The sequence below is a fragment of the Hydra vulgaris genome, chromosome 10 (genome assembly GCF_038396675.1).
Source record: "Hydra vulgaris chromosome 10, alternate assembly HydraT2T_AEP".
Lineage (NCBI taxonomy): Eukaryota > Metazoa > Cnidaria > Hydrozoa > Anthoathecata > Hydridae > Hydra > Hydra vulgaris.
The window spans coordinates 15,059,451-15,073,973 of record NC_088929.1 but is presented as its reverse complement, the minus strand read 5'-3'; the positions used below and the strand labels follow the sequence as shown (position 1 = coordinate 15,073,973).

The 14,523-nt window shown below is 29.9% G+C and overlaps 2 protein-coding genes across 2 annotated transcripts; both read left to right on the top strand.

The window, feature by feature from the left end:
- The first annotated feature begins 10,790 nt into the window (after positions 1–10,790).
- LOC136086158 (zinc finger MYM-type protein 1-like) lies at positions 10,791–11,969 on the top strand. The gene has a single exon (XM_065808435.1). The coding sequence runs from the start codon at positions 10,791–10,793 to the stop codon at positions 11,967–11,969; it is 1,179 nt and encodes a 392-aa protein (XP_065664507.1).
- A 68-nt stretch (positions 11,970–12,037) lies between these two features.
- On the top strand, positions 12,038–13,327 carry LOC136086157 (zinc finger MYM-type protein 1-like). Its single transcript, XM_065808434.1, has one exon. The coding sequence runs from the start codon at positions 12,038–12,040 to the stop codon at positions 13,325–13,327; it is 1,290 nt and encodes a 429-aa protein (XP_065664506.1).
- Positions 13,328–14,523: the final 1,196 nt, after the last annotated feature.

Here is a 14,523-nt window from a genome sequence, read left to right as displayed (position 1 = left end):
ACATAGAATATTTATAAAAAATTTAAACTATACTCGCGGGCCGTATTGGCTATGGAGAACTTCTACAGATTTGTCTTTTTTTATTATACAAAAAGCTTTAATAAAAGGACTTCAAAGTATTTTTAGTTGTATTTTTGCAGAAATAAATTTTAAACCTTGTTTGGTTAACCAAGGCAAAAAATATCTTGACAATATATTTAATATTATTTTAAAAACTATTTATTGGTTAAAAAATCAATACGAATTTATAAATGCAAATTATTTTCTTAACCATAAAATAATTTACGAATATTTTGTATAATTTTTTTAGATGGATAAAAAAATTATGAAAAAAGGAAGAACAGGAAAAAGAAACAGGTATTGCAAAAAAAAAGAAACGGAAAACACAATCTCAACTAAAGGTATGTATACAGTTACATTTATAAACATGTCAAACTTGAGCACAACCTAATCACTTTTTTTTTCTTTTTTAGAAATAAATTATGCCTACAAAAAAACAAAAAACGAAAAGGAGAAAGATATGAAAAGAAAAAAAATGAAAGAGCTTGAGAAAATTAAAAAAGACTTTGACAAACCGGAAAAAAGATATTTTTGCTCTGGTTGCTGTTTATGCAGTTGGCCAGAAAAACCATGCTGCTGGAAAGAGTGCTCGTTTATATGGGATATAGACGAACAATGTGCGGGATGTCATTTTTGCATCCCACATTTAAAACAAGATGTTTTTTTAAACTGTAAATAGACTTTATTATAATACATTTTTATTTCATATTTTAATACTTTTTCTTTTTACAACAAGTCAATTTTCAAGATTATTTACTTTTTTATTGCAAAATTAGTATTTTTTATAGCTGTATTCTTTTATATCATGTCTGAAGCGGCCGAATAACAAAAAAGTTTTTTGATTTTTTAAAAAATCTTTTTTCCACCATGACTCTCTTTAATTTAATACACAGGGAAACTATAGTGCGTGCTATCGTACGGAATACCATTATGATACTTGATCGTGCTATCGTCTTGAGGGTTGTACGGTTTCACGACTAATACTTTTTCGGCTGCTTAAACTGTTGCAGCGGTTTATTTTTCTCCATCTAAAAATAATGTCAATGCCGAGTTTTTATCGATTATTTTTATCGTTTTCTTGCGTTTTTTTTTTATACCATTTTTTCAACACCTTTTTATTAACAGATTCAAATTTATAAACTTGAAAATTTTTTTCCTTAAAGAATAACCCATTTAAAAATATTTTTTTTAGATTAGAATAAAAATGCCAAACTCTTCGCTATCATTGACACAAAAAGAAAAAGATTTTATTGCAGAAGAAGCGCTCAGTTCTGAATTATCTTACAACTGTAAAGAAATAATATAAAAACATTTTTTTTTTCTTTTTTAACCGCTTAATATATGGCAAACGACCCTATCGAGATTATAAACCGTTATTTTTAATAAATTCAATAATATAAACGCAATTTTTTTTATTCTTTTATAAATCACCATGTCACAACATGCACACTGTGACAAGAATGACCCTGTCACGCATGCGTTATTTTCACTTGTCACTATGTCACCATGTCACCATGTCACCACTTGTCGCCATGTCACCACTTGTCACCATGTCACTTGTCACCATGTCACCATGTCACTTGTCACCATGTCACCACTTGTCACCACTTGTCGCCATGTCACGATGTCACCATGTCACTTGTCACCATGTCACCATGTCACCATGTCACTTGTCACCACTTGTCACCATGTCACTTGACACCATGTCACCATGTCACTTGTCACCACTTGTCACCATATCACACCCCTTGACGCCCCATTTAACGCCACTTTTTTCAGTCCACCTTTTCGGTCACGTGAGAACCATTACAACCAATCGCCTTCTTAGGGCGCAATTTGCATGATAATGATGATGAAAAAAAAAAAACCCCATTATAATATCTCATCACACGTGGTAGAAGAGTTTTCACCCCTCTCCCCATCTGTGGTAGTTGGTGGTTTTTTTCAGACCCCTCTTTCGGACTAATGTTTTACTAGTTACAAAGTGTGTTTCTTCAGATTTTATCACGTGTAAATAACAAGGGATTTTCAGTCAGAAAGAGGCCCACTGACACGTTGATCTTGTGTTATATTGTAGATGACAGACTAAAGTAAAAAATGGTTAAAGAAAACGAATGTTCGAAAATTGGTTGGTGTGCCCCTTTCGTTCGCAATGCCTCATATTTTATTCAAAGCAATTTTAGTTAAAATCACTAATTAAATAGTTTAATTTGTTTAGTTGTTTAGTTGTTTTTCTTATAACTGTTGTAATTAAATAACAGTTACAAAGTTCAATAACGTCAAGTTATTGAACTTTTTAACTGATAGCAACAACTTAATAGTATATTTTTAGTTTTTTGGTTAAAATTTCGGTTGTTAAAATCTCTTTATTGTCATCAGAAATACACATGTCAAACCTCGTAACAAATTGAAAACTTTTTTTTATATGAATAAGCACGTCGCCACCTCGCTTTTTTGCTTTACACGCTAATTATATTATTTTAAAATCAGGCGTGGATAAATTTTAAGTGGATATTTGCGTTAGAATTTACTTCATCAGAGTTGCACCATGTTTTGGCTATACAAATTAAATTAAAAATGTTTAGGATATCTTTCATACATAAACAAAAACTTTCAAATATTTTTTTAATATCGATTTTTTAAACATATTTATCCTTTTAATACCGAGCATAGTATTGTTTTGTGTTTTTCACATTTATATTTAATTCGGGAATAAGAAAACTTAATGAATTTGAAAAGTTTAACTCATTACTGTCTACACTTAGAAAAAAAAATTAAAGCGTCTTCAAAGTCAGCGTTTTGTTTTCGGCAAAGTTGGGTTTATTCAGCAGATCAACCTTCATTATCCCGCTTGATGGGTAAATTTCCAAAATTAAGAAACTCGGAACTGTCTTTTTTTTTTTTTAAGATTATCATCTGGCTCTTTTTCATCAGATATATTGGGATTGACATACCATTACTGCATGACAATGCCATTATATTATAGACATGCTATAATGATGTGGAATAATTTATTTTTATAGATATTCTATGCCGTTTTTACTTTAAAAAAGGTTTTAAATGAAATTAATATATTTAGAACTAATATACTTTGAAAAAGCGTATAATGCTTGCAAGCTTTTATGTTCGCTTCTGCGGCATAGGAAAACCAAAACATTCAGCTCCAAGAGTAGTTGTTGAAATCATACGGAATATACAGCGTAAGATATTATTTTTTAGTTGGTATAAAGTGCTCATAAATTTTAAATTAAAAGTTATAGTTTATAAACGTTTTGTAAAAAATATACCTCGACAAAATCTAGATTTAGATTTATTAGTTAGATTTACGTTATCTTTTCGAAAATGCATTTTATGATTGGGTTTAAAAAATCAATTTGGTTTGATTACTTAGTTTGTTAAGCTCCTACTTTACTCAGCTGTTTCTATTCACCTGATTTTACGGCACACAAATGTTTTGTTTGCATTGAGGAGAATTTTTTTCCAGTTTTTAATTTCAAACAGAGTAATATAGCCAAACATTTTCTTGTAAATTCACATGAGTCACATGGACTACAAGATGTTGCTAAAAAGTTGGTGTTGCCCATACAAAGCGATAATAATTTAAGGGGTCGAGGTATAAAAAACTTTCTCCATTAAAATTGCAACCAAAAAAACTGTGCTTGAAGCAGATGCATGAAGTTTATAAAAAAGATAACTATTATAATGTAGGTATACCTACAGTGCCGCGTTTAGTTTTTAATTGGTGTATTGTTTTTTTATCGTTATATACATAAAAATTTACGGTTTGTTAAAAGGTGTTTTTATATTTACTTCTAACAAAGTTTTATTAGTCTGACCCCATCAAAAACCCGCGTCATGACTCTACTATCAACATTGTAACTAATCTTCGAAGTTTTAAGTTAATTCAAAAAGATAGTTTATTTGCTTTTTAGGCATACTTTGCTACAATAGACAATAGGCCAATTATATATAAACAAAAGACAATGGAGTAAAAGCAGGTCAAACCGATCACCGAACATAAAAAATCAAATAACTTTATTATTTTTCCAAATTTTAAAACTTTTTATTTCAAATAAGATAGAAATTACCAAAAAGCATATTATTTATTAGTTTTTGTTTTTTATTTTTTTTATTATGTTTGAAAACATGAAAACCAAAAGAAAAAAAAAATTATCGCATTTGGCAGAAACTCGGTTAAAACCGATAAAATACATTTAATAAATTGAACATTTTATATATCTAAATGTATATATTTTTATATATTTTATATATAACATTTAGAAATATATTTTTATAAAGCATACAGAAATAATAAGGGATTTAAGTTTTACATTTTTTACAATAAGAAAAACCCATTACAAATTTTTTTTTGGAAAACATGTTTTCTTGCAGAGTTAAGTATTGCAATTTGGATTCTCGCATTACATAATGTCTGAATGAAATTCTTTTTTTACACTTTCTGCATTTAATAACTTTTCTTCTTTTGGCTGAAGGTGATGTAATTTGAAAGTGATAAGTAATTGGTTAAACTTTGTTTGACAAAAGGTTTCGTTAAAAAAGCTGTTATTTCGGAAACTATATTTATTTATTTTGGCAATGGCATTATGAGTTTGTAAATGGTTTTACGTTTTTTGGCTTATTTTTTAGCTAATTTGAGTTGCTTAATTCCTTCTTTTCTTTTCAGATGATCTACAACACAATATTTTGTAATATATTGGCCATTTTTGGAATATTCGGTCGGCTCAATTTTTTTACATAAGATTAATTTTTTTTTTGAAAACATCTCTTTAGCTTATTTTCCATTTCAATTTTCATTCTCTCATGTGAATGCAGTTTTTCTGATTGAATTTTTTTAATTTTATATATCATTTAACGCAGCTTCTATATCTTTTTCATTGAATGACTTTTTACTTATTGTCATCTCGAAAGTGAATAGTTAATAAATATCATTGAGTCATTTTTGTAAAAGAACTATATAAAGGAAGAACCAGGAACTAACACATGAGTAAATCGAATATTTTATTTTACATAGGTTCCTAATTTAAAAATTTACATACTAGATAATAAAGGAATTTAAATTAAATATGTGAATGGTTGGTTTTACCAGAAAAATTTAAATATAAACTTTCCTTACTTTTTGTCAAATTTTTAACTATAAAACGAAAAAAAATTATGTAATCGGTATAAAAATTAAATTTTCTACAAGATAGGGGTAAAATTGTTTTTAAACGAATTATGGTTCCCGAGAAAAAAGCTAATATTTACTAATCTTTTTAAACTTTTATAAAAAATAAAATGACTTGGATTTTATTTTGACACATTTGAATGGAGATGATTCTTTTTCTTTTGGTATTTTTTTATACTTTAAATATTCCTATAAGTTCTGGTTTTATTTAAGTTTTTCGATCAGTGATCGAGAAAACAGTATGATCGGTTTGACCCGCTTTTACTCTGTTAATTGAGTATTAAGCAATGCAGTGATTTCAAACAAAAAAAGACATTTTGGTTTTTTGCATTAAAAATCTCTTTTTTATGGCTTAAAACTCTTGATATATGAAACAATATTCCTAGTTAAAATAAATGCAGATAAAGTTTAAATTAATGATAGTTGTGATGTTTTCAACTATAGACCAATACTTTTATTACCTGTTTTCTCAAAAATATTTAAACGCGTTATGTATAACGGAATTTTAGATAACTTCACTAAAAAAGCTTTACACTTCAAATAATTTGGCTTAAAAATTAACATTTTAACAGATCATACTCTTATGAATCTAGTCGATTAAATAAGCAATGAATCAAAAACAAAACAGTTTATATAAGAAATATTTATTGGTATGCCAAAGGCCTTTGAATTTATAGATCATACTTTTGAAACAATAAATCACCACAGTGTAACAAGTAAAACTTTTTCCTTGTCTTACTGAGCGGAAAAAATCAGCATACTGGGACATTAAAAATTTTATGCAGAATACAACAAGGATCAATCCTTGGTCCTCACACATTTTAAATCTATATAAATGAATTTTTTAACTTATCTGAAAAAATTAATAATATATATTGATTATACCAACATTTTCATATTCAATAGTGATATCCTTTATATAGATATGAGTTTAAAGTTAAATAAAATGAATAACTTGTTCAAAGCAAATAAACTGTCAACTAATGTAAATAAAACTTAATGCACATTATTTCATAAAAAATACACAAGAAGAAAGTCTACCACTTACCCAGTGGGCACAGAACGTAAAAAAGACGTCTTTTAAACAACTTTTGAACGCTCAAAAGACGTCTTATTTAGGTCCTTTGCCCACTGGGTAAATTATTTGATAATAAATGATAATCTGGTTAAAAAACAATCTTTAAAGATAAATAGTTGACATGATGTGGCGAATTGGTTTATACATAAACTTCTAAGTGAAAGTAAATACACCCGAGCTAAATTTATTACTCTAATTCATATATAACATATATATGAGCAATTTTAAAAAATTTTAAATTACAAACAATCTCAAACAATTTTTTCAAAAAGTATATATTAAAGTTTAATGCCTTATTATGTACTTTTTAAGGCCTTATTATGTACTTTTCGAAATATATATATATGTATATATATATATATATATATATATATATATATATATATATATATATATATATATATATATATATATATATATATATATATATACATATATATATATATATATATATATATATATATATATATATATATATATATATATATACATATGTATGTATGTATGTGTGTATGTATGAATGTATGTATGTATGTATGTATGTTTATAGGCCTGATGAAAAAGGGAAGGGGTTTGTGAATGGGGAAGATTGCAGAGGTCCGTTTCTGTGCAAATAATTTATTTTTTCTCACAGAACCATTAAAAAAACAATATTGTGTTTTTTGAACTTTTATATATAAGATCTACTATAGTCTCTATCGATAGATGCCTTTAAAAATTTTTAGGAGCCCTTAGATCGCTTATCGGATTTTTACGAGCATTTGATTTGTTCGCGTTGGCTTGAAAATGCAAGTGTTTAAATCAGTAATGTAATTTTTGCTGGCCTCTTAAACATATTACAGTTCTCTGTGAAATTCGGTATGATGTTGATGAGTCAATGTGTTTGTTTGTCAGACCAGGGACTGGTGGCACCTGAAAAGTAAGTACGAATTTCCTGAAGAGGGGCCCGGTTAAGTACTTTTATAGAGAGACAAATAAGCGATCAACGAAAGTTACATTTATACTAAAAAAAGTTTATTATAGATACAAAATATTACGTAACTCATTTGTATCAGCATAGTTTTTTATTATGTTTGAATGAGTCAAATTCCACATTTTCTTGTACTGTATATCTTGTATAGAATTGCAACAGAGGAGAATACAGCATCTAACATAGTCTTCTGCATTTAATTTTAATGGTGAGAAAAGAAGGCAAAGTTTTGTATCCTTCTTACAGCCTTTCTGTAGATCTCCACAAATCAACCATTTCAGTAGAGAGTTCATTTAAACTGATACCAATTTTGAATTTTTCAAGCACTGATTGAATTTTTTTTGCAGAATTAGAGTTTTTAAAAATTATGAAACTTATGACTGATATCTTCAAATTATGACTGATATCTTAACTCATATTGAAAATTATGACTGATCATAGTGAAAATTATGACTGATATCTTCACTCATATTCTTCAATAAAAAGGTGTCTAAGCTTACTCAAATTTTTCGTTGCGAAGAAAATTTGTCAACAAGAACTGCAATTGCTGAATCCACTGCAGTATAAAACACTTCTGCTAGCCACTGATCTTTAGCCTGAGTAAGCCGCTCATCTTCTGTTTCACCGAAGTCCTGTCGTTTCTTTCTGAGAGCTCTTTTCTCAACAAATGTTTGCTGTTCAAGCTGAGCTTCAGTTGCAATTTTAACAGCAGATAAAATAGCATTTTGGCCAGCACTGTCCCTTAAAACTTGAAGCTTTTCCAGTGATACATCGACAGACATTATAGCAATGGAAAAATTAAGTGCTTCTCCTTGAAAAATTTCATTTAGGGACCCAAGATAGTAAAAATTTCTTTGAAGAGACATAAAGTCACAGTTGTTTCATATGACTGAAATCGGGCTAAAAGACCTTGTGCTTCACTTCGAATATTAATTTTTAATTCCATGTCATTTGAAAATTGTTCAAGGCAACTAATTACCGCAGGGTATAGTGTCAGCAGTCGGTCTGTAGCATTTTGTATGGCACGGAGACGAACACTATGGGTAGCAGCCAGTTCAAAAGACAAATTCACATCCTCAAGAAGAAATTTGCACTTCTCATATATAATAATTCGTTTCCTTGAGTTTCCGTAATGAAAAGTCTTTAATTTCTACATATCACCAGGCTTGTTTTCTGTTACAAAAAGATTAACAGAAACAACAGAAGATTTTGCACAAGCTTTCATAACCAGATTTGTTCCATGAGATCCACAATAAATATTTATTTCCATGGGAGAACGCTGCTTTAAATGTGTTACAACTCCTTTGTTTATAACTTGCATATTGCTCGCACCATCATAAGGTATACCCACACACTTTTGAATATCTACTAGCAGCTCATCATAATGACTGAGTAAATTTAACAAATTTAGAAATTTACCCGCACCACAATGAAAAACTTCACTTTTTTCAGAGTCATTGTAAAAGTTGGCTTCCTCATTTCCACGTAAAGAAATGCTCTCTACAATCAATTACCGAATAGCATCAATAACTTGTATTAGGTATTGATGTAGTTTCTGCACTTCTTTACGTTTTTTAATACAGATGTCTCATGGTTTCAATATTTAATATTTTATCAATTGTGGAGTCTGATAATGCATGAACCATAGCTTTAGCAGCATTTCGATGGTTTTTCTGGGTGCAATGCTTTGTTATGATGTGACTTAAGTTTGACCAATTATTAAACCCATCACGTTAAGAATTTGTGTTCTCTCTTGACCCAAAGCATAAAAAAACAATGCAAAAAATTTTGTGTAGTGATAGAGTCATGACTTTTACTGCACAACTTGAATGTCTTTAACTTTAACTGATTCAGTGTCTGCGGCGGCTTTAAGCACAAGCAAAGCAGGCATTTTCCGGTGGCCTCGCGCTTAGGTGGCCTCGCATTTTTTTTTCTTAGTACAAGTAATATAAAAAAATTTTCTTAGTACAACAAATATAAACAACGAAACTCATTTATTAAAATTCAATATAATGTATGCTTACAGTATTTTTATAAACAGTATTTTTATAAAATATTTAACTTTACATATGCATCTATTATTATGTATGTAGCAATTTTTTTTGCGTTATACATAATGCCTGGCAACCATATGAAAGTGTATGTGGTTTCTAGTCTCATATACATTGACAACGACAGTGACAAATATATCTTTGCCCATATACACCTACACGTCTCAAAGGCTTTTTCTGTTTTTCCATCCTCGTAACTGAATGACTTTTTGTTTGTTTGTTTATTTATTTTATATAATATTGTCTTTACATTTTTACTGTTGCACAAGACATAATCTGAGCAGTGATGGGATGTTATGTTGGTTCCGGATAGTTGTTGTAGTGGTTTCTCTTTGAGCCATAGATCAGTGTTTATTCCATGTATAGGTGTATTATCCATTGTGGATTCGATGAAGTATGGTTACATTTGCTAACAGTTATTGACAATAGTCCCATAAGCAGGGCTGCCCCCGTCCCTGGGAATATCCTTGGTGAGTTGGTGAAGTCTAAAGTTGGAGACTCTCCTTGCATTGCTGTTAAAGCCATCTTGGGCTCTTTGATTTACGACTGGCACTTCCCTTATTATTGTTGTGGCTTTTATATTCACTCCTTACGCTGGCTTTTGATTAGACTCGACGTTACAGAACTTACAACAAAGACTGATTTTTCTTTTACTAATTTATCACATTTACATACTATTTTTATTATTTTACATTAATGTTTTCATAAGGACGCTTGCTCCTTCCTTCTGACTTTGAGTCTTTATGCATTTTATAAGTTGAGTTCTTTATGTACATTTTAATATACAAAATCCTGGTACGTTTTTGGTTTTATATTGAAAAGATTTGTGGTTTCTGTAGTATTATATTTGTTTGACGTCGCTATGCCATTTTTGTTTTTGTGAGCACTTTAATGTCTTCATTAATGATCTTTTTATTTTTCCTGACAACAATTTTGTTTTTAGTTTCTCGTTTGTTATGGTTTGTTATATTGATATAGCTATAGTATGATTGTTGTTGGTATAAAAAATGTTGTATTATGATTGTGTGCGAGTTACAATTTTTTGGTATAATGTAAGTAATTAATGATGTAAAAATAGAGATTATTTGTTTTCCATTTCACTTCTAAATTATAATTCTTATAGTTCAGACGTTCGTTTTTGGTGTTCTTAGTAATTTATGCGATTTTAATATTGACGATTTTTGCTTTTCTCCTGGTTATTCTTCTGATTATACATTTTATATTGACGACTTCTGCTCTTTCCTTGGCTATTCTTCTGATTATTCGCTTTTATATTATTATTATATAAATTATATTATATATTTATAAATAAATATCAAACTTTAAAAAAAGTTTAAATTTATATTCATCGTTATTTAACTATGAATCCTCATCGTGATCGAGACACTGGAAGAAAATGGGCTTCGGGTGCCGAAAAAAAAAAGAAATAAGAAAAAACATACAGATATGTTAAAAAAAATTAAACCAGTGACAAGTTTTTTTAATATATCATCAGGTACTAACACAACTTTTGATACAGGTGCTATTACTTTGCAAGATGTTTCAGAAAAATTGGTAGATGTTTTATCAGACCAGTCTGAAACATCTTTAGCGTCTTTCTCTTTTGATGATTCAAATTCTGAAGTTTCTACTGTCCTATTACCGGACACCCATGAAAAAGATTTTGAAATGAATTTGTCTCAAGAGTCCTCGTTAGCTTCTAATGATTTTGTTTTAGCTTCGAATCCTCAGTTGCATGAAGCACAACAAGATATAACTGATGTGGTTATTGTTTCCGACGACCCGGCGTTATGGCCTATTTCGTTTAATGAACGAGAAAGAGTCGATATTGTTAAAAAAGGACCGACTCAGGTTAAACAAATAAATTTTAAAGCCGATAAATCGGGTCGCAGATTTAATACTAGTTTCTACACGAGAGTTCTTGCTAACGGTGAAGAAGTTTCTAGAAGCTGGCTAGTGTATTCTATACAAAATAATTCGGTATTTTGCTTTTGTTGCATAATTTTTTCCTCCCGAAAAATATGTTTATCGTCGACTGAAGGTTATTCAGATTGGAAAAATATTGGTTCTAGCTTAAAACAACATGATAAATCTCAGGATCACATTAGCTGTATGCAAAAATGGATGAATATGTCAGTTGATTTAAAATCAAATGCAACAATTGATCAAAATTTGCAGAGAATGATAGAAAATGAGAAGAAACATTGGCGCTTGGTACTTGAACGTCTTTTTGCTATAGTGCTAATGTTAGCTGAAAGATCATTACCTTTTCGTGGACACCGTGAGCAACTTTATCAGCCTAATAATGAAAACTTCTTGGCAAAAGTAGAACTTATTGCAAAATTTGATCCAGTTAGGTTAGAGCATCTCAAACGAATAAAAAATAAAGAATGCTTTGACACTTATCTTGGAAAAGATGTGCAGAATGAAATAATCGGACTTATATCGAGAAGAATACTGAAAACTATCGTATCTTCTGTACAGTCATCAAAATATTTTTCTGTTATCATGTATTGCACTCCTGATGTAAGTCATAAGGAACAGCTTTCAATTCTTTTGAGATGCGTTAAAATTTATCAGGAAGAAGTACAAATTGAAGAAATTTTTTGTTGTTTTTTCACATAACTGATAGCACTGGTTCAGGTTTTGTTGAAACTTTTTTAAATTAATTAGCTGAGTATAATTTGGATCTAATGAATTGTCGCGGGCAATCATATGATAATGGTGCTAACATGCGAGGGCAATACAAAGGGGTTCAAGCTTTAATCAAAGAAAAAAATCCCAGAGCTCTTTACGTTCCATGTGCTAACCACATATTTAATCTAATGGTATGTGATGCTGCGAAATCAGTATCAATTGCAATTAACGTTTTTGGTACTGTTCAACCAATTTTTACATTTTTTGCTGCATCAACCGTTCGATGGGACACACTGCAAAGTGTTTGTAAAATGACTGTTAAATCATTATCAGATACGCGTTGGGAAAGCCGTATAAATAGTATAAAAGTTGTAAAAGATAATTTGGTTCAAATTATAAAAGCTTTATACAAAGTTGCAGATTCAAGTTCAATTGGAGTTGCTGTTTCTGAAGCTAACGGTCTTGCAAATGAGATATCCTCATATCAGTTTATACTTTCACTTACAATTTATCATGATTTATTGTTTGAAATTAACAAAGTAAGTAAAGTTAAGCAGAATCCCTCGGCAGATATTTCTATTATGATAAAATTGGTGGAAACTAGGAAAAAATTTTTAGAATCATTCAGAAGTGATGAATCATTTGAAGCGATTATTAAAAAATCTGAAGAAATAGCTATAAAATTAGGTACTGAGCCAGTATTCCCTCAAGTGCGGCTTAGCCGAAAACGCCGTTTTTTTGAATATGAAGGAACTGATACACCTCTAAATGGAAAGTCTAAATATAAAGTAGATTTTTTTAATGCAATAATTGATGTTGCATTAGTAAGCTTAAATGAAAGATTCAAAATGCTTGATTCATACAACAAAATATTAGGTTTTTTAACCCGTACCAAAAAAATGCAAAGTTTAGATGCAAATGAATTGTTGAATGATTGTAAAAATTTAGTTTTATCACTGAGAAATCCTAGTACAGAAGAATTGGAAGTGAACCATGAAGAGTTATACTCGGAAATAAATACATTTTTAAGAATGGAAGCTTCGGCGGAATCGAAAGATGCACTGGAAATTTTGAAGTATATTACGGCAAATTCTTTAATCGAAATTTTTCCAAATTTATTTATTGCCCTACGAATTTTACTAACTTCCCCTATTTCAGTGGCAAGCGCAGAGAGGTCATTTTCCAAACTAAAACTCATAAAAAACTATTTACGTTCCACTATGGGTCAAGACCGCTTATCTGCATTAGCTTTAATTTCCATTGAAAATAAAATAAGTCGGTCCTTGGACTGTTCTGATTTAATTGATGAGCTTGCGTCTTTAAAAGTCAGAAAGGTTAAGTTTTAAGTCAATGTAATCGATCCTCCTAAAATCTGCGAAAAAAATAAATGGTATCGCATTTTGAGTAGTGCATCTTCATCCAAAATAAAAAAAATACTTAATGTACATTTAAAACCTATGTGCGTTTTTTGCTTCGTTACGTTCTAATAAATATCCAAAACACAATAGAACACAAAAATTAAAAACTCAACTAATAAAATAGAAAACTTGCCTATGGCCTCGCATATGGTAAATCCGCCACTGTTCAGAGTAATACTTAGATAACCTTGAGTGATTTGTGGGTTGATTAGGCCCTAATAAAATAAATTGCTCTTTTATCAATCATCTTTGCATTTTTCAGCTCTAGAATTTTGGCTGGATCATTTTCATTGACATTTACAACGTTGTCTGATTGTTTCTGAGTAATCTTTTCTGCTAGAGTTAGGTCTGCCGCTGCAGTTACAGGCACTTCATAATTACCTATTTCTAGAGTCACTCTCTCAATTTCAGTAACGTTTCGGTTTTTTGAATGTTTCCGAATATTGTAGTTTTGCTCCTTTATCTGCTGCAATTATGACATCTTGATTATTTTTTGTTTCTTTTACAGATGATTGGTCACTAACTTCTGTTAATGGCTCTGTTTCAATAATAGGCTTACTTGTGATAATCACAATGAATGTTGATGTTAATTCTACATTCTCTGTTACTGTAAAAGATGTCCCAGATTTTCTCTGTATTTGTGGTTCTTGCACTGACACGAGACCTGCCGTTAACTTTGACTGTTTTGGATCATTACGAGCTGTTTTCAGTTCATGTTTTCTTTTTTGAGCTTTTTTTTCAGCATCAGATTTGTATTTCCATGTTGCCTCTGTCTTTTTTTTTCCTTCATTTCACCTATAACATTAATAAATATAAAGTTAAAAATACGTCGTATGATGAGACCAGGGCATTGATTTCTTTCGTTTGAGTTATAACTACTATCGGTCCATGGAATTTATAAATAGTAGTACTATTTATAAAATCTATGGACCGATAGGGAGTGGACTGGAGCATATTGAGTAGTAGTGAATGAAAGTAATAACAAAAATTCATTAAACACACAATTTTATCTATCAAACATATATTAAGCATATTTATCAATGCAAAGCAAATTAATTCATGCATTTTATATATTTATTGTTTTGAACTTTTCAATAACAATTTTTTTTTTTTCTGTTGATGGG

What these genes read in the sequence shown, in the direction of transcription:
- LOC136086158 (XM_065808435.1), top strand. Translation starts at nt 10,791, where the DNA reads ATGTTAAAAAAAATTAAACCAGTGACAAGTTTTTTTAATATATCATCA.
- LOC136086157 (XM_065808434.1), top strand. Translation starts at nt 12,038, where the DNA reads ATGAATTGTCGCGGGCAATCATATGATAATGGTGCTAACATGCGAGGG.